This window comes from Pseudopipra pipra, chromosome 22 (genome assembly GCF_036250125.1).
Source record: "Pseudopipra pipra isolate bDixPip1 chromosome 22, bDixPip1.hap1, whole genome shotgun sequence".
NCBI classification, from domain to species: domain Eukaryota; kingdom Metazoa; phylum Chordata; class Aves; order Passeriformes; family Pipridae; genus Pseudopipra; species Pseudopipra pipra.
This window is the reverse complement of record NC_087570.1, coordinates 7348085-7366852: the sequence shown is the minus strand read 5'-3', so window position 1 is coordinate 7366852 and position 18768 is coordinate 7348085. Positions and strand designations below refer to the sequence as shown.

The window sequence follows — 18768 nt, the reverse complement described above, 5'->3', positions numbered from 1 at the left end:
GTTCATTTGTTTAACTGGAACAATTGCCTTTCATTCTTATTTTAGACGAGGGTTGAAGGTGCTCGTCCCGTCCTCCGGGTGCCGCGAGGGGTGGGGATGTCACCTGAGGGACGCCTGACCCCCGGCGGGTTTAATCGCCTTTGTTTTAATTAAATCCCCGTCTGGGCGTGGGAGAGCCCGCTGTCCCGCAGCTGTTCCACCGCCACCTCCCCACGGGGTCACGCGCCGCTAGAATTTAATATCCCTCCTCAGGGCTCGGCAAACTCAGCAGCGTTTCACAGGGAAAATAGGCTCAGAAAGCGGCTTTTTGGACAAAAAGAGGGGTGTTCCGTGGGATGTGTGACCCTTTTGGGAGCGTCCCCTCCCCAGATCCTCCCGCACCGTTCGCTGCGTGGCAGGAGTTTGAAATGTAGGTGCTGTTACACCTCTAAAACATTCCTAGGAAAGCAAATTGGCCAAAACAAGTGGGTTTAGCCCCAGAATAGCTCCCGAGGTTGCTCAGGGCTGAGCCGTGCCCGGGGCACGGATTGGTTTCAGTTCCTCGTGCCAGGCACAGGGAAACGCCGCGCTCCACTGGCGATGAAAGGAGGGAGACAAAGAGTGACCGGGCTGAAGGAGACGGAAATTTTCTCCTTGAAAAGGTGTCAAATGATCTTTATGAGGAGCCGGGGTGCCCAGCAGGAGGTGGTTTTTGGCCAACACAGGGAATTTGGGAGGGGATTATCAGCTCCAAACCTGCGATGTGGGACTGTAAGACCCTTTAGCAGTGGGGGAGGTCTGAACACACCAGAGCACCTTCCTTGTCCCGGGCTGTCTCCCATAAACCCCCACTCCACTCCTGACACAGACCCACATGCTTAAAAACAAAGTTCAAAGGACATTGCCACGCCAAGAGCAGAGGAAGGAAGGATGGGAGATGGGGAAGAGCTGCACCCTTGGTATTCAGGAAGGATGGGAGATGGGGCAGAGCTGCTCATGAAGGACAGGAGATGGCAGAGCTGTGCCCTCGGTGCTCAAGAAGCTTTATTGGCAAAACCCTTCATTTTGATGCATCTTCCGATGCACCAAATGCAGCTTCAACCCCCGGTGGCAGGACCTGGGTGCATCCCCGGGGGCCTCAAGGCACCACGTGCCACCACTTGAAGGGGAAGGGCTTCCTGCGGACGTTGGTGCCGCAGTGAACGTCCCCAGACAGGACGTGGTAGGAGAAATAGTCGTCGATGAAGGTGCAGGTGAGGCCCAGGGGCTCGAGCAGCTCCCGCACGCGCTGCTCCAGGCAACACTGCCCGCCCACCACGGGCCCGAAGGGCTTGGGGATGCCCAGGTGCCTGCCCAGCACCAGCATGTTCACCTGTGGGGACAGACAGCGGGGTTGGCCACCCTAGGTGGGGCTGTGTCAGGGCTGGGTGGGGAAGGAGGGGTCGGAGGCCTTACCATGTCCGGGAAGAGGGCGTCGGCGCGGGAGCCCATGAGGATGAAGAGCTGGGGGATGTCGATGATGTCCTGCTCACTCAGGCCCAGCTCCTGCTTCAGCAGGTCACGGTTCCAGTCGATGCAGCGCTGAGCGGAAAAGGGACCTGGAATTGCCACCCTGGGCCGTCCCAGCTCCTCAAATCCCACACGTGGGGATCCTGCATCCTGCCCGGATCCTCGCCCGCTCCATTGCATCCCACCCCATCCCTCTGAGCAACTCCCACTGCATCCCCAACCCGAGCAACCTCTTGGTGCTTCAGTTGTCCTTCTGTGTCACCTGGGGCATCTGCCAGAGGGACAAAGGCCTTGAGGTGACCAGCACTGCCTGGCTCCTTCCTGGCTGCTCTCCTTGCCCACTCCTGCCATTGCCCAGGATCTCTGCCCCCAGGAATGACCCAGCTGTGCCATGGGAGCGAGGAGAGCGGATCCCCCCAAGGCCAGGGCTCACAGACCCACCTGCACGTGCCTGTTGTCGCTCTTGAGCGACTCGTCCGCCAGGATCTCGTCAATGCTCCTCCTCTCGCTGCCCTTCAGCCCTGAGTGGGGGTGGGAGCAGTGAGGGACATGGGAAGGGATACAGGGAAGGGACGACGGGAAGGGACACCAGGGATGTCCTCACCCCCTTACCAATGAACTGGGTGGCTTCCCCGTGGCCCTGCCTCTGCTTCTCCTTGAAGAGCTTGTAGCAGGCGTTGGGACTGGCCAGGAGGAGCCGGAATCCCTGCGGGAGAGAGCCCGGGGGTCACGCTGTTCTATCCCCCCATCCTTTGGAGAGATTCCCAAATCCAGCCCCAGGCATCACGGGATGCCACCCACGGACTTCTCCTCTTGCAGGAAGACCCCCCAAAGGCAGCTGCCTCCCCATGTCCCCGTGGAGGCCCAGCAGCTGCATCAGTGCTGGCTCTGGCTCCCACAGGAGCAGGGAGGCTCCGGGGCTCGGTACCTTCCTGTCGAAGGCCGGGACGAAGGTGAGGAATTCATCCACGTGGCCCACGCTCAGCCACTCCGAGTAAACCTCCACCGGCGCCTGCACCTTCTGGGCGTACAGGAAATCCCGGACAGCCTTGGACATCCTCCGGCCCGCGGCCCTGCGGGCACAGGGAGCAGGGGAAGGTGGGCGGCCATCGCCCCCCTCCCCAGAATTCACCCCCATCCTGCCCTGGACAGCAGGGGAGGGGGAGAAGAAACATCCAATTTTTGTGGGAAACACCCAATTTTTATGGGAGGCTGGAAATAGTCCAAGCTGTATTATATACATCAAGATATAATTTATGTTCATTTTATATATATGTATATGAATATATGTTTATATATGCATTTATATATAAAAATTTGTATCCAATTAATATAAATTATATATTAATCTACATTAATACAGATATATCTACCTAATACCTCAATTATATATCATTACAAGTATGTTATATATTATTGTATGTTACTCATTGTTGTAAATATGTTATATATTAATCTCTATTATATATAAAAATGCATTACTATATCCCTGTATTATATATAAAATATATTACTATATCATTATATTATATATAAATATATCACTATATCCCTATATTATATATAAAATATATTACTATATCCCTGTTATATTTAAAATATATTACTATATTATTATATTATATATAAATATATTAATATATCCCTATGTTATATATTAAAAATATCAATACATCCTTATATTATATATTATATATTATATATTATATATTATATATTATATATTATATATTATATATTATATATTATATATTATATATTATATATTATATATTATATATTATATATTATATATTATATATTATATATTATATATTATATATTGTATACTACTTAAGATATTAATATATCACTATAAATAATACAATATATAAATATGTTAATACATCCTTATATAATGCATAAGTGTATTAATATATCCCTCAATTATATATACAAATATATATCTAGGCCATATGTATTTATAGGCAGTGGGTGCATTCCATGCCCTGTTCTTGGGCTCCTTTGGGTTTCCTTTTTCCCATCCCTGTGATTCCCAAATCCCTCCTCCAGCAGCGCTTTGTGCGAGGGCGAAGTTTTCTTAGACAGACGGCAACAGGCTGGGAAAACATTAATTAACCCCCTGCTAATGAGGGATAATTACGGGCCTAGAGAGGCTGGGAAATGCCATTTCCCTGCTGCCGGACCCGCGGGAGCAGTGGGAGCATCCCGTTGGTCATTCCGGCCCAGCCCCAGCCGGGACGGCTCCTGTGCTGTTTGTCCCGGGCAATCCCCTCCTCCGCGGAGGGAGGGTTCGCTGCTGCTCCCGCGGCACCAGGCACCGCCTGCCCGAGCAAAGCCACTGCCAGGTCTTCGGGATTTGACCCTTTCCTAGACTTCCCTGCTCCTCTTTTTAATAAGTCAAGAAAAAAATTCCAAACCTGGATGCGTCCAGGATGGGAGCAAACACCACAGGCCTGGGAAGGGGGCAGGGTTTTGTGAGGGATGAAGGGACAGCGACGTGGTTCCCATGTCAAGTCTGGGATTTGGTGGCAATTGGCTCCTGATTCTCATTTTGACTCCAAGTTTCCTCCGTGAGGGGTGTCCCTTTTCCCAGGCAAGGATTTTCGGTGCTTGCCCACATTCCAGAGGGAGGGCTGGAGCCCCCCAGCTCCTCACCAAGGCAGGGGGCTGCCGATCAGGATCCTTCCCAAGGGATACTCCTTCCCTCGCACCGTCACCGGGGGACTGACGTCCAGGTTGCCGAAGGAGTCCAGGCTGGTGATGTTTTTCCCGGGGGGTTCACGGGTCACGTAGCCAAAATCAGGGCCCTGGGGAAGAGGAGGAGGGAAGTGGTGCCAAGGACCCTCCATAGGGGGAATTTTGGGGGAGAAAAGGGGCTTCAGCTGCAACGACCCACCAGGATCTTCTTAAAGGCAAAATCCTTCAATCCTCTGTTCCTGGGAGAGTCAAAGACCACGGGGAAGGTCTTGTGTGGTGCTTCCACGTAGCCAAACTCCAGCTCATCCTGCGGTGGGAAGAAGAGGAGGAGGGGGAAGAGGAGGAAGGCTCCGGGCAGGGTGATAGGCACCTCCCCAGGGATGTGGGGAGGGTGGAGCAGGAAATGGGGTGAGCCTGGCACACCTCAGCTCTCGCCCTGAACCACAACTGCCTGTCCCAGGGGTGACACCCCACCCAGCACGGGACACCCCCGGGAACAACACGGGCACATGACGGGCAGGAAGAGGGGCAGGGATGAGGGACGGGGAGGGCACTGCCCACCGGCCACCCCCTGTCCTCCTGGGGGGGCACAGGGCGGTCTTCCTGCAGGGGAGACCCTCTTGTACAGCCCCAAGGGATCCCTTTTGCAGTGGGGTCCCTCTCACAGTGGAGACCCTCTTCCAAAGCTCCAGGGGGTCCCTTGGGCAGTGGGAACCCTCTTGCAATATTTCATGGGGTCTCTTTTGCAATGTGGTTCCTCATGGAATGTCCCATGGGGTCCCTCTGGCATCAGGGTCCCTCTTGCAATGTCCTGTAGGGTCTCTCTTGCAGTGGAGACCCTCTTGCAATGACCCACAGGGTCCCTTTTGTGATGGGGTCCCTCTTGCAATGCCCTTCGAGGTCCCTTTTGCAACAGGGACCCTCTTGCAATACTCCCATGGGATCCCTCTCAGTGGGATCCCTCTGGCAGAGCCCCACGGGGTGTCTCTCGCAGTGGGAACCCCCTCTGAAAGTCCCACAGGGTCTCTTTTGCAATGGGGTCCCCCTTGCAGTATCCCTTGGGGTCCTTCCTGCAATGAGTTCCCTCTTCAAAATCCCGTGGGATCCCTCTTGCAGTGGGGACCCTCTTGCAACGCTCCATGAGGTCCCCTCCTGCAACGGGATCCCTCATGGAATCTCCCATGGAGTCCTTCTTCCCAAAGTCCCAAGGGGTCCGTTTTGCAGTGGGGTCACATTTGAAATGCCCCATTGGGTCCCCTCTTGCAGTGGGGTCCCTCTTGCAGTAGACACCCTATTCCAAAGCCCCACGGGGTCCCTCTGGCAATGAGGTCCCTCTTCCAATGCCCCATTGTGTCCCTCTTCCAGTTCCAGGATTCCTGGACCCCATCCCTGCCTGTGCTGGTTTCCACCACCAGCAGCATTCCCCTGGGCTTCATTTCCCAGCTGCCTGGTCTATCCCTGGCATCCGAGTGCTTCCCAAACAACCAGTCCCTCCAGGGGGTGCCAGCAATGGGAGTGACACCTTATGTGCTCCAAGAGCCTGTAAGGGACCAGAAGAGCCACAGAGAGCAAGCCTGGACTGATGGACAAGCATGGATTGATGGACAAGCCTGGACTGATGGACAAGCATGGATTGATGGACAAGCATGGATTGATGGACAAGCCTGGACTGATGGACAAGCCTGGACTGATGGACAAGCACGGATTGATGGACAAGCCTGGACTGATGGACAAGCACGGATTGATGGACAAGCACGGATTGATGGACAAGCACGGATTGATGACCTGGATCCAGCGGTCGCTCCGGGTGTCCTGCTCCGAGCAGATGGTCAGCTTGCAGTTGGCTTTCTTCAGCAGGACCTTGATCCCTTCCAGAAAGGCCTCATTGGAATCTGAGCCCTGCTTGATGCTGGAGGGAGAGGGGGGACTGAGGAGTAGGACCATGAGAAGTTCCCACAACCCCAGCCATGCAGCCCATTCCTCCCTCCTAAACACACTGGGCAACAGTCCTGCATGGGACAGACCTGGAGAGCAGCCTCCAGCCTTTCTCCTTGGCATTGCAATAACAGTGACATCGGGCTCCATTCCCAAATATCGCTCCCAGTACTGGATGCACAGAGCCTGGCTCACCCCATTGTTGCTGCACCACAAAGAAGGGCCTAAAACTCCTCCTTGAAGAATCCCCCAAGGCAGGAGAGCAGTGGAGTGACACCCCTCCTACCTGCAGACAAAAACCTCCAAAGGCTGCTGGGTGTTGGGGGTCATTATCCAGGGAGCCACGCGGAAAATCACCGTATCCGTGAAAATCGGGGTGCCCGGGGAATTCTGTGAGGGGCAGAATCAGCAAGGAGCAGTGCTTGGAAACCCAGCCACTGAGGGAGCTCAGGGGACGGGGCAAACCTCACGTACCTTGTGGGGGACCTCCAGCAAGCTGGCACTGAAGGAAACCAGGCCCGAGAAGCCCCTGTCAGGGAAGGCCAACCCTTCCACGTAGAAGGTGTTCTCCCCACTGCCGACGGGGTCCAGCACGTAGGAGAGCTTGTCCGGCCCCAGCACGGGCTTGTAGTGGGGGTGTGAGTCACTCCCTGCAGAACCACCAAGACACCCCCAGGACACGGTGACCAACCTGCCCTGGGCTGGCAGGAGGCCCCGGCAGGGCCGATGCCCGTGCAGTTGGAGGGGAGCGGGAGTGCCTCCTCTTCCTCCCTGGGGAACACACTTGATCTTCCTGGGACAAAGAGGACTCCGTACCCTCAGGTCCAACCCTTTCAAGGTGCGTGGCTCGAGTGAAGTATCTAATGATGCCCTTGGCTGCCCTGACCTGATTTTCAGTGGGGACCTGCCAGGGACGGAGCTGCTGGGGCATTCAAAGGCAGAACGGGATGGGCTGCTCTGGGGTTTGGGTCACTGCCCTTGCCAAAGGGGTGCTGGGCTTTCTGGTCCACAGGAATGCCAAGATTTCATCAATCTCGTGGGGAAAAGCCTTTTTTGATCTTTTTTCCCCCTTGATTTTTTCCAGGTAGCCCCACTTTCCACCACAGCAGAGGATCTTTGGGGATAAACGAGTGTTTCCGGCAAATGGAGGTACCCCAATGAATGGAAAATTTAGGGTTTGCTCACCTTGGGGTTGTGTTCAGATATCTGGGAAAGAAGAAGGAAGGAATACTCACGGATAGCGTGGAAAACCCGCACTTTATCCGCGTCCGTCTCGGAGACGTGCAGGACCACCTGGTACTCGGCAAAGGTGGCGCTGGGCCCCTGGGTCCTCAGCAGCATGATGGACATGTCCTTCAGGTCTGGGGGGGAAAGGTGGAGAGAGGGGGCATGGAGAGAGGGGATGGAGGTGCTGCAGTGGGAAAGGCCCCAGTGAGCGCCCTTGGGTGCCCTCGGGCCGTGGGTGACACCGACCTGCGGGGGTCCGTATGTCCGCCTGGCCGCTGTCCGGCCCCCCCGTGCCGGGGCTGTCCCGGTCACAGTTGACCAGCAGCACAGCACCGTGTCCATCTGGACCCCATGTCCACTTGGCCTGGAGGAGAAGCACCAAAAGAGGATTGGAGCAAAATTCCCCCCACCCCATCCCATCCTCCTCACTAACCGGGGAAATGCCCACTGTCCTCCACGCTTGGAGGACAACCCAAACGCCAGTGATGCTTTCAAGGCACTGAGTTTCCAAACCTCAGCTTCTAGCAGGGCCAGCAAAGACTATTTGGAAGAGATCTTATCTTCTGGCCAGGCAGAAAGTATCTGCCAGGCCTCCTCTGGACAAGGCTGCACCGTTTCCAGAGACACGTCCCCTCTCGATACACAATTTGCGCCGTTGATTGGGCTGCACTTAATTAGCCCAACTTAAGGGCTTGGGCATATGCAGATTTGTTGCCAAAGGGGTAAATCTCTGGCTGTTTGCTAAACTCATTTAGTGGCCTCTTTCAAGTCCAAAAAGGAAAAGAAAGAAGAAAGGAAAGGGGAGAAAAAGCAGAGGGTTTTGTCCTACGGGATCCTCAGGGCTGGACTGGAGACATAGAAAATTTTGGCATGGAATAAGAAAATAAAGTCTCTTCCTCTTCAATTAGTAGGTTGAGGATTTCCCAGGTTATTTGCCCTAATTCAGACACCACCCAAATCCCTCTCCTTCCTGGAGATTTTCAGGGAAGAGACTACAAATGGATAGGCCAGGACTGCCCCTCCAGCAAAGCTCCTCGTTACCTTGTCCTTCCCTTTGCTCTTCACTCTGCCACTCCGGCTCCAGTCCACGTCCAGGGACACATCTGAGGCATCAAGAGAAGGAACCACGGGCAGGAGAACGAGCTCTTGGTGCCATTTTGGGCTCATCCAGCACCAACCCCACCTTCACACCCCAAAGCTGCTCCAGACCCAACATCTCCAACAAAACGCTGGTAGAAAATCCAACCCAATGGCTTTTTCATGACTTTCTCCCTTTGATTTCCAGCTGCCTTCTCCCATTTTGGTTCCCAGCTGGGACATTCTCATTTTATGGTGTGTTTTATGTTTTCACCAATTTCACATTTACAATTGTGTTTTTTACAAAGCCAAAACATGGTGGAGGCACAAAAAAGTGTTTTCCCTGTGGTTGAGTGAACACCTAAATAATTCCAAGGTTTGATGCAGCACTTCAGAAGGACTTTCCCTCCTGTTCTTGGCCCAAATTTCTGCCTCTGCTGCTACAAAGCAGAGGTTTACCAGCAATCTCACCCAAACCCTAATAAAAAAACCTCCTCTGAGTGGGATATGCCACATATGGAAAATACCGGGATTAAGCGGAGAGGAGGACATAGAGAAGCTGGGAAGGAAAGTCTAAGTCTAACCATGAGAAGAACATTTGCAAGGCCAAAGCCCTGTGGCCGTGGTAGCCCCAGATGGCTCCAGTGGAGCCCATCAGCTGAGGGACGTGGGAAACCTTCAGCCTCCTCAGGCCCAATTTTAGGAGGCACATTCATGACTTCAGGACAGAGGTGTCATGTGAGTGCTTTAGAAAATCCCAAATTTGGGGTAATTAATCCATCCAGGTGGAAGGCTTCTGCATCCAGACTGGTTGTCTAGACTCCCTTTGTAGTCAGCAGGGAAAAACAGGCATCTGGAGGGAATGATTCATCTCATCCTAAACTTCTAAAATAGGTCAGACAACACTTTGGTGCCTGTCCCTCTCCCCCAGCTGCAACGGAGGTCGCAGGGAGGAGGACGCTGGGCAAAGGTGGGTGAGGAGATCTCCTTTGGATCTTCTTGTCCCAGTGCCCGGTGTTGGCAAGCAGAGGAGGATGCTCGGGGTGTGCTGGGTGGGGACCCGGCCCAGCCCCTCTCTTTTGCACCATATAAGGCAGCGTAATAATGTTTTAATTGTTTCCCTCTTGCTCGTCAGCACCGGTGAACACCCAAACCTCCTCCCCGCGCCCCCCACTTAACTCCCATCCCACGAACCCAACCAGCTCTTGACATCAGCCAGGTCTGGCCCAGGTTTGTGGAACACCTACCGACACACGTGAGGTACAGCCAGGCCACCGCCAGCTCGTTGCCCTCCCGGCCATAGTAGGAGATCTTAACCTGCAAAGACACCCCCACATCATGGCCCACGTCCCAAAAAGCTGAGTGGGGCTTCTCGCTCATTGCATTGACCAACAAGCAGTTCTTGGAGGGTTCACCCAAGCCTTTCTCCATTAATCAGAGTTCCCTGAACTGTTTCTGTCTGGTTCAGCACAAAAACGGGCACGGAAACAACCAAGCTTGGAGGATTTTTGTTGCCTGGCACCGGTTTTTGCAACTGCCACTGTGTCATCAGGAGGGCACAAAATGGAGTCTCCTTCTCCTTCCCAGTTTCATTCTTGGTACATGCTAATTACAGAATTCTCTTTGGGGTTTTTTCCATGAAAACAAGCCCAATGTCAGCACTACCTAGTACTGACTCGACTGCTTAGAGGCTGCCCATAACCCTCCCTGTTTTCCCGGGAAATTGGACTCATTTTTCTGGTTTCAGTGCTTAAGAATCCAACTGACCTTATTGTCATTGACAGTCCTGCTGGTGACATCAATCGTCACCACGACCTCTATGTCGGGATCCAGGGGCCACCTGGAGTTAATCATGGGCTTTGTGGTGGGGCTGTGGATGATGTGGACCGTGACCGCCGAGGTGGCGTGGACGTCGAATGACGTGGCAGCTTTGGGGGTAGATCTGAAACAGAGCATTGGGTTAGAGACCAAGTCGTCCCTCCAGTTCTCCTCTGCTTGAACCTGGAATTAAAATCCAGCCTTAACTAGGTGGAAAGGGCTCATAAACCATCTTTGGGTGATGAAATGGTTGAGTTTTCTGCGTCCTATCTCTGTGGTGGTGTTGAGTAAGCAGAGCTCCCGCTGGAGCTCCGGCACGTCCCTCCGTGGTTAAGCCTGGACTGCGAATTGCTGAAGTTTGGGCATCCAACCTCCCTCCACAACACCAAGAAAATGTCCAAAATTTCAGCATCCTGTGACAAAACCCTGACCAAGCGCCAGGATAATTTTTAATGCCAACCATCTGGGGAGATGGTTATCACAGGACCATCCCTTGAGCTGAGAGATGCTCCAGCTTGGAGCGGAGCCCAAATTCGAGCATGGAGAACCCACACCCCACCTGCATGACATCCTTTGGCAGCCTTTGAAGTGCTGCCTACCTGCTCATTACAGCCCCAGCACCTCCATCCCGGGAGCACGAGTGCTCCGACCTGTCTGCCATCGGGAGCCTCCGACAAGGGGCAAGGTGGGAAATTTCAACAGCGAAAACAAAAGGGAGAACATCAAAAAACTGACACAGAGGAGATTTATTGCCGGTGTTGCTCTTGGCACGGTATCCCTGCTGCCTGCAGCAGCTTGTAAGGGGAGATTAAAGCATCACCTCCCTTGTCATCCCCCATCTCTAACGTCGTGTAACGTCACAAATCCACCTGCACAGTGTTGGATGTCATGACTCCTCCAGTATGAGTCTATTTGCTCTGGTTTTACAGCCCTGGTTGTAAATCCATCTGAACATTGTTGGATATCATGACTTCTCCAATTTGGGTCAGTTGGCCCTGATTTTACTGCCCTGGTTGTAAATCCACCTGCGCATTGTTGGATGTTGTGACTTCTCCAGTTTGGGTCTATTTGCCCTGTCTTTTCAGCCCTCCCACCTCATCATCACCAGATTCCCACCAAACTCCATTTTCTGCCCCAAAACAGCCCAAACCACAGTCAAAACTTGATGCATCAATCACCAAGTTCACCCCAGCTGGTGCTGTCCTGGAATAAAATGATCCCATTTTTTTAGTGGAAAAAGCATCCACCATCTGCTTTTTTGGTCCAAAGCTCAAATTTGCTACAGAGGAGCCAAATCAGCCCATTTTGGGGCTCAGGTCTCATGTTTAAATAGATCTGAGTGTGTTTTGAGTCCTAAACCAGGAAAAAACTTGCAAATAGGTTTTATATATTCCCGTCTGGATGAGGGAGAAAATAACTCTTTTAGGGCAGGCAAAGCTCAGTGCAAAGCCCTTGGAGGGGGACGATGGCACATCCTGGCCCTGCTCCAACACACAACCCCAATAATTGCTGCGATGCTGACTGACTCGTCCTGTCTGTATCATTATAAAACTGATTTATTAAATAATGACCCTGTAACAGCAGGGTAAACACAGCCTCGTATCTGACCAATAAACCAACCCCTGTATTTAATTCCGGAAGAATCTCCTCTCCTGGAATTGCCCGTGCAAAACCCACCGGTGGATTTTTTCTGCCTGAGCCATGCATTTTATCCTTCAGCCCGTTTTAGCTCCAAGTTGCTGAGCTTGAATTGCTCTTGCCCAATGTTTTCCCAGCCAGAAATAGATCTGGGTTTAGCCGGGGTGTGCTCGGGCTTTGCCTCCAAACCGTCACGGCTCGGTAACACTTTGACGCCTCGCCAGAGCCAACATCCTTCCCTGGGGGACGTCCCCCTGGAACACGCCCGGTGGGACACGGCCCTCCGAGTGCTGGGTGAGCTCCTGCTGTGGGCTCTGAATGAGCTCTGAGCTTTCCTCACTGCTCCAAAACACCGTTGGGTTCCTCCAAACCCCACCAGCCCTACGGAAAACGGCGGGAATCCCCCAGCCCGACCTTACCGGCGCGTGTCGAGGAAGACCTCGGTGCCCAGCACGCAGACGCCGTAGGTGGCGTGGCTGGTGGACATCTGCATGACGTGACGCTGGGGCATGGTGTGCCGGGCACGGCGGCTGCATGGGAGGGAAGCTGCTGCCTGGCTTTGCAGGGAAACCAGCAGGACTGGATTAAAAGGCAGGGGAATTTAACTCCTCCTTCCCTCGATGACGGGGCTCGGCCAGGGGACCCTGCCGTCTCCACCTCCAGCACCTCCAGCACCCAACGAGCTGCCGCCCCGCTTGGGGAGATGGAGGCGATAGGGTGGCCCCGGGGAGGGGACACGGGGCAGAGGTGACACCCAGCCCTGCCCTGGGATGCTCAGCACTGAGCTTTTAGGGATTCCTTCTCCCCCTTTTCATTCCTTTACGGCTCCATCTAAACCCTTCGAGGCTCTAATGCATTAAACATGTGTTAATCCTCTGGCAGCACGATGGGCTTGTTTGGGGTTATTACAATATTATCATTGAAATGAAGCTTTTCTTTAAAACAACCCAAATTTTCCGTGCGGCCTCTGCACAGGTGACTCATGGCCTCGGCTGCAGCATCGGGGCAAAGCCTGAACAAAGCTGGACTAAAGGAAATGTTTGCTCAGGTCGCTCCTTCCCATCAGAAGGAGTCCCGAGGACGGGAGACGGGAAGAAACGGGCACAGGGAAAACTGCTTGTTTGGCAGGGAAGGGGAAAACAACAAACAGCAAACCAACAGGAGGCTTCCCATGGAAATTAAAAGTTGTCAGTGTTTCACTTGGACCTTGTGTTTCAGGGGATTGGGATTTTTTGGGCAAAGATCCCACGGGAATCATCCCCTCTGCTGGAAGGTGGCATTGCTGGAGATAGCCATCTCTTTCCAGGCCATCCCAGGAGGATTTGCCTGCCTGCAAAGAGGAAGCCAGGCAAGATTAATCTCGTTGAAGTGGGAAGGAGGTCTGAGGGATGGAGCTGAGATGGAGGAAAAGGCAACACAGGGACCGAGAATGTCCCATTGCCACGTGGCTCCTCATGTGGGGATGTGTTCAGCTTAGGGATGCAATGGGCAGGAGAGGGCTGGAATCAGGAGAAACCCGGTTTTGGGAGTGGCAGGACCCCCTGGGAGCTGGGAAGGTCCAAGTGAGCTCAGCAGAGTTGGGGGCCCCGTCCCCGGCAGGGCAGTGAGCAGCGCGTGCTCAGCTGGAGGAGCCGCCGTTCCCTTGGGAGATCAAACCGGCTGCTTTACACATCTCCCAGCCAGGACACATTAAAGGGCTCCCTCCGACTTTAATTGCAGCAACAAAACCCCAGCTCTGTGTCTCAGATGCGAGAACGGCTTTAATAAGCCTGTGGGAGCCTGGAGGAGCGGCAGGATGCTCCAGTGGGGAACACCGGCGGAGTTTCCAGGCTCTCCCAGAGCTCTCCTTGCCAAAGATTTCAGATAAAACCCCATTTTCCAAACACCAGCCCAATCCAAATTCCTGGTGTTCCTTGATTTGGGAATTGTGTTGGTTCTCAAAGACCTTGTGGATCCCCAAAACTTGGAGCTGGGCAGAAGCAGCGCTGGAAAAGCGAGTGAGGAGCTCCCAGAGCATCCTCTGAGGACAAGTTTGGCCAGGGCAGCATCTCTCCTGAAGGGAGCTGCAGGTTGGGTTCCCCACTCGTGGCTGCTGGTCGCACTGGTTTGGACTGGGCACGGTGCTGAGCTTGCTGCCTGCTGGGATTGGAGCCCCGTATCCTGCTCGGCTGGTTCCCGGTGCCGGACAGGGAACACACCTTAATCCCCACAGGGTCAGGCCGGCGTGGTCTGTAATCTGCAGGGAGGGGGAGGACGGTGGTTTTGGGCTCCCAGTGAGCAGCAGGGCCTTCAGCAGAGAGTGTTTCTCCAAATCCCCCTGGGATCACCCCCGTGCAGGAGGGATGGACACGCAGAGCCCAGAGCCCAGAGCTCCCATCCCCGTCGGGTCTGGGTGGATTTTTCCAGCATGGTCAGTCCCGGGCGTTCGGAGCCGCCACGATCCCTGCGGAGGCTCAGGCAGGCCCCAAACACCTCGTCTGGGTTGGGTGGGACCTCCACTCCCCTCCTCTTCCTCCTCCACCTGCTATTAGCCCGACATGCCCGTGCACAGGCAGAATGAGCATTTTAAGTCATCGGGCCCATTCAGAGCTGAGTGTTTCTTCCTAATAACACCTTGTCCTGAGAAAGTTGCCATTAAGATCCCTGGGACATGACAGATGGGATCCTGCCTGTCCATCAAACTGCAGGAGCTCGGCCCACCTGCTTTTGGGCCTGACTTTGGCTTTTGCCCAACATCAGCCTGGTTTTAGCCACGACTGAGCCAGACCTGACCCCCCTCAGTGCTGCCCCAGGAATCCCATTAATAGCTCAGATCCCTCTGGGGCGTTTCTTCTCACCCATCCTGCACCACCACTCCGTCAAGGAAAGTTTGATAATCTCCCTAAGCCGATAATTACCCCTTATTTATTACTCTGCATGTCTAATTGCAGGCAGGAACTTTTAAGAGCCATGTCAGCCTAATTACTTGCAATAGGGCAAGACATCAAACCAGTTATCAAGTCCCGCTGGGGTTTGCAGGAGGGTTTATTTTCTTTAGGCACATAGCTGTAACAGCAGGGCTGGAGCATCCCAGACAGCCACCAAGCATTCCCCATCCCAGCTGGAAGCCAGGGAATAATGGGGAGACGCTGGTTTGGACTGGTAAAAAGAGCTTTTTGGTGCCAATCCTGGAAAATCTCCCAGCTTTGCAACCAGAAAGGCCCAAAAATCCCCCTCTGTCCTTTCTCCTCCACAAAACGCAGGCGTCTGCCTGCAGGGAGGCTCCATACCATAATCCAGGAGCAAAGCATCCCATAAAACTGCTTTTCCCCGGGGCTGGAGCTGTGCATGTCCCCCCATGCTCACCCTGCCCACGCTCTGCCCCAGCTTTGTATTCAATTGGCTGCCCTATAAATATCCCTATAAACACCCCCCTCTCCAGGGCGTGTTGCAAAGACCTCCAGAGGCAGCAGCAGTGCCAGGGGTGGGCTCAGCTTTGCCTTCATCCTCCCCAGTGCGTTGGTTTGGCCTCCTCGGAGCTGCCTCTTCCCAAATTCTGGGCAGGAACGGGCAGGAACAGGCAGCGCCTCGTGGCTCTCTCGGGATGGGCACCTGTTTGCACCTCCTAAACATGAAAGGTCAGCTTGGAAGGACTCCATGGGGGAACATTTCCCTCCTACTCATTGGAATAAGGCTCGTGCCTACACGAGGGAGCCACAGAATGACCCCAAAACTCCTGATCCAGCCCCCTCGGGTGTGATCCCCCCAGGGACCCACCTCCGGGTGCTCCTCAGGGAAACCCTCTGGAATCAGCTCCGTGGGGCTGTTTGCAAGCCCCAGAGCTGGGATCTGTTCCCAGGTGCTGGAAAGGAGGGCAGGCAGAGCTCCCCCAGCAGCAGAGAAGTTCATGCAGAGCAGCTCCTAATCTGGCTGATCTGATCTTAAGACGGACCCAGAGAACTCCTCTGACCAGCCTGACCACAGCCAGGGAACCACGAGCCTCCAGACACCTCCCTGCAGATATCCATGGATATCTCTGTGTCCTGGGAGGCTGCTGATCTCCCACCTGATAGCCCAGAGTGGAGCTGCAGCACTAAAGGCACTTTTGCCTCCTGAAAACCCCCGTTCTGGCAGCACAAACTGAGGCTGATTTAACAAACCATGGATGGAGTCACCCAGGATTTCACTGAGACAGATCAGGCAGGTCCTCATGTCTGTTCCCAACACCAGCAGCTCCGTGAACACCTCCAGAGGCTTGCAAAGATCCCAAGAAGCTTTGAAAGACCCCCAAAAGCCTTGCAAAGATCCTAAAGGAGCTTTGAAAGGTCCTGAACAGGTGGCAAAGAAAAAGGGTTGTAAAGTCCTGGGGAAGCTTTAGGAGACCTCGGCAGAGCTGTAAAGGCTCTGAGAACACTTTAGAGCCACAAAGGCTCCCAAAGACCCCCAAAAAGCTTTAAGAGACCCCAAAGCCATGCAAAGACCTTAGAAAGCCTACAAAGACCTTGCATGGCGGGCAAAGAATCCCAAAGGGTTGTAAGTCACTGGGAAGCTTTAGGAGACCCCAGAAGGGTTGCAAAGACTCTGAGAAGATTTTAAAGACCCCCCAAAGGCTTTCCAAGATCCCAAGAAGCTTTGAAAGACCCCACATGGCTTCTGAAGAGCAAACCTGGCTGCCAAAAACCCCCAAAGACAGGGACCAGTGCAGTGGAGGAGAAATGGGCTCTTCCAGCCCCTTTCCCACTCAATCCAGCAGCTCCTCCTTTGGTTTTGCCCTCAAACAGGGCATTTTCCTCTATTTTCTTTTGTTGCCTCCTCCCAGGGAAGCACAAACGAGCCCAAAAATCCCTCAGAGTGACCCAAAAACTCCCAGAACCCCCAGGGTTTCAATCCCATCTTTGTTAGCAGGTAACACTTGCTCCCATGGGATCACAATTTTCCTTCTGCCTGACAAATTCCAGGGGCTGGCAAATTCCAGCACTGTCACACCAAGAGGGCTACAAATACATTAACATATCAATTACTAAAACAAACCAACTCAAAATCCTGCTGATTTTAAAATTCCCAAGTGATGCCGAAACCCCTTTATGAGACGGGAGGGCTTTGGGGTTGGGTTGGGTTGGGTTTTTTTAAGCAAAGGAGGACTTAAATCACATTTGTTCTCTTCCCTGACAACTGAAATACCAGATTCGGGGGGACAGGAATTGGGAAGTGAAAATTATGAAAGAGAAGCTGGTTTTCTACTAATTTTCTTCCAAACTGATGATTTTACACCTCTATTTTCCCAGCCCACAGATCGCAGGGAGGTGAGGCCATCCCTGACCATGCAATTCCAGCTGTTTTGGGGTAAAAAGAGGGAAAACAAGTTTCCTGCAGTGCTGGACAGCAGAGCCTGCTGGTGCAAACACGAGGTGGTTTTGGTTTCTTTCTATTTTTTCTCTTTTTAAATTATTTCTATTTCTGGTTCCTCTTTCAGGAGTGTTTGTTTCTCCTGGTGGTTTAAACAGACGAGGGTCACACAGACAAACCAGATGCTTTTTGGGAGATGGAACATATTCCAGGGCAAATCCTGGACTGGGATGTCTAAGCTAGGGGTCATTTCACCCAAATTCCCAATGTTTTTGCATAGCCTGGGAGCAAAGTGTGTTCTATTTTCTCATATTGCTCAGGGAGAACATTTATACTGTTTGAGAAAGTCCCCCTGTTGCCCCAAATCTCATTTTTGCATATGCAGAAAAGTGGCAAAACTGCGTCTTTTTTGTGTGCTCAGCAAAGTCCTCGCTCACATTTGCTCAGGTCGTGGCAAAACAAAACCCAAACCAAACCCAAGCCAGGATTTCTTTCAGCTGGAAAACTGAATTTGAGCTGACTCCCTGCACCGCGGCCAGCGAGGACTGGAAAAGAGAAGCCCAAGAGGGATATAAACAGGGAACATCACCCTGAACGTTTCTGCTTGTCACTAATTGCTTGTGGCTTCCAAAATCTGGGGCAGAAGTTTGGGTTCTGAAATGAATATTTAGTTGGATGGTAATAAATAATTCAAATGCTGCGTGGGTAGCAATTGCTCCTGCCGTGCTCCGTGGGGTGGCAAAACCACCCTGATTTCCCTTCAGTAGCAACTGGTTCCCAGTTTCCCTTTGAAAATGAGCAGGGGGAAAAAAGGGAGAGTTCTGCTCTCGCCTGAGGGCTGGAAAACCGTGTTTCTGCCTCCCAAGAGCAGCCAGAGATTTTCCCTAGAGAGCAAAAAAAGGGCAGATATGCCAAAATCCAAACTGCTGGAAAATCGCCCCCACGTCAGTGATTCCCGTGTGGGGTCACGGAGAGGGTGGAGGGATTTGGGGACAGCTGGGGGAGCTCCTTGCATAGGGTTGTGAGCTGAGCAGGCTCCAGGCCAGCTGCCCTCCCTCTCCATCCCTTCCCTCCCCTCGGAGATCATCTTCCCGAGGCTTTAGAGGGTCCAATCCAGCCTCCCCCTGCCTTTGGGCTGCAGAGTGTCATCCTCAGCCCAGCAGAGCCGGGCTGTGCTCCGAGGAGGAGGAGGAGCAGGGTCTGGGTGCCGGGGGTCGGTGCTGCTGGGGCAGTGCCGGGAGATGCCAGGGGGCCAGGAGATGCCAGGGGGCCAGGAGATGCCAGGGGGCCAGGAGATGCCGGGGGGCCGCACGCTGCGGCTGCAGCCCGGGGACCGCATCGAGGCCCTGTGCGTGCTGGGCTCCCGCATCCACGCCGATGTCCACGGGTGAGTGGGACACCCCAGCCTTCCCTCTGCCTTCCTTCTCACCCTCACCCCTCCTGCAAATCCCCCTCCTCGTTTTCCTGCCTGCTTTCCCAAACCCCGTGGCCCCGACACCTTTTTGTGGGCAAAATCCACCCTGGGCTTTGCAAGGCTGCGCAAATCCCGGGAAAGCTTCG

At 53.4% G+C, this 18768-nt stretch overlaps 2 protein-coding genes across 4 annotated transcripts in view; one reads left to right on the top strand and one right to left on the bottom strand.

The window, feature by feature from the left end:
* Positions 1-995: 995 nt before the first annotated feature.
* The window catches only part of LOC135425980 (protein-arginine deiminase type-1-like), a 28670-nt gene continuing 10897 nt past the window's right edge, over positions 996-18768 (bottom strand). The window contains exons 1-16 of one of the 2 annotated variants that reach the window (XM_064678854.1): positions 12303-18484; positions 10195-10369; positions 9675-9744; positions 8392-8453; positions 7597-7714; positions 7359-7484; positions 6598-6773; positions 6410-6513; positions 5974-6097; positions 4388-4495; positions 4147-4298; positions 2417-2561; positions 2101-2194; positions 1930-2009; positions 1435-1560; positions 996-1351 (exon numbers count right to left, since the gene is read on the bottom strand). In XM_064678854.1, coding sequence (XP_064534924.1) covers positions 1118-1351; positions 1435-1560; positions 1930-2009; positions 2101-2194; positions 2417-2561; positions 4147-4298; positions 4388-4495; positions 5974-6097; positions 6410-6513; positions 6598-6773; positions 7359-7484; positions 7597-7714; positions 8392-8453; positions 9675-9744; positions 10195-10369; positions 12303-12394 — 1986 coding nt within the window. In that variant the 5' untranslated portion in view covers positions 12395-18484 and the 3' untranslated portion in view covers positions 996-1117. Of the gene's footprint in view, positions 1352-1434; positions 1561-1929; positions 2010-2100; positions 2195-2416; positions 2562-4146; positions 4299-4387; positions 4496-5973; positions 6098-6409; positions 6514-6597; positions 6774-7358; positions 7485-7596; positions 7715-8391; positions 8454-9674; positions 9745-10194; positions 10370-12302; positions 18485-18768 lie in introns of those variants that run through there. The other variant, XM_064678855.1, reaches the window with a different exon arrangement.
* The window catches only part of LOC135425979 (protein-arginine deiminase type-2-like), a 10708-nt gene continuing 10271 nt past the window's right edge, over positions 18332-18768 (top strand). Inside the window, exon 1 of one of the 2 annotated variants that reach the window (XM_064678852.1) lies at positions 18332-18595. In XM_064678852.1, the coding sequence (XP_064534922.1) occupies positions 18450-18595 (146 nt within the window). In that variant the 5' untranslated portion in view covers positions 18332-18449. The remainder of the gene's footprint in view (positions 18596-18768) is intronic. The other variant, XM_064678853.1, reaches the window with a different exon arrangement.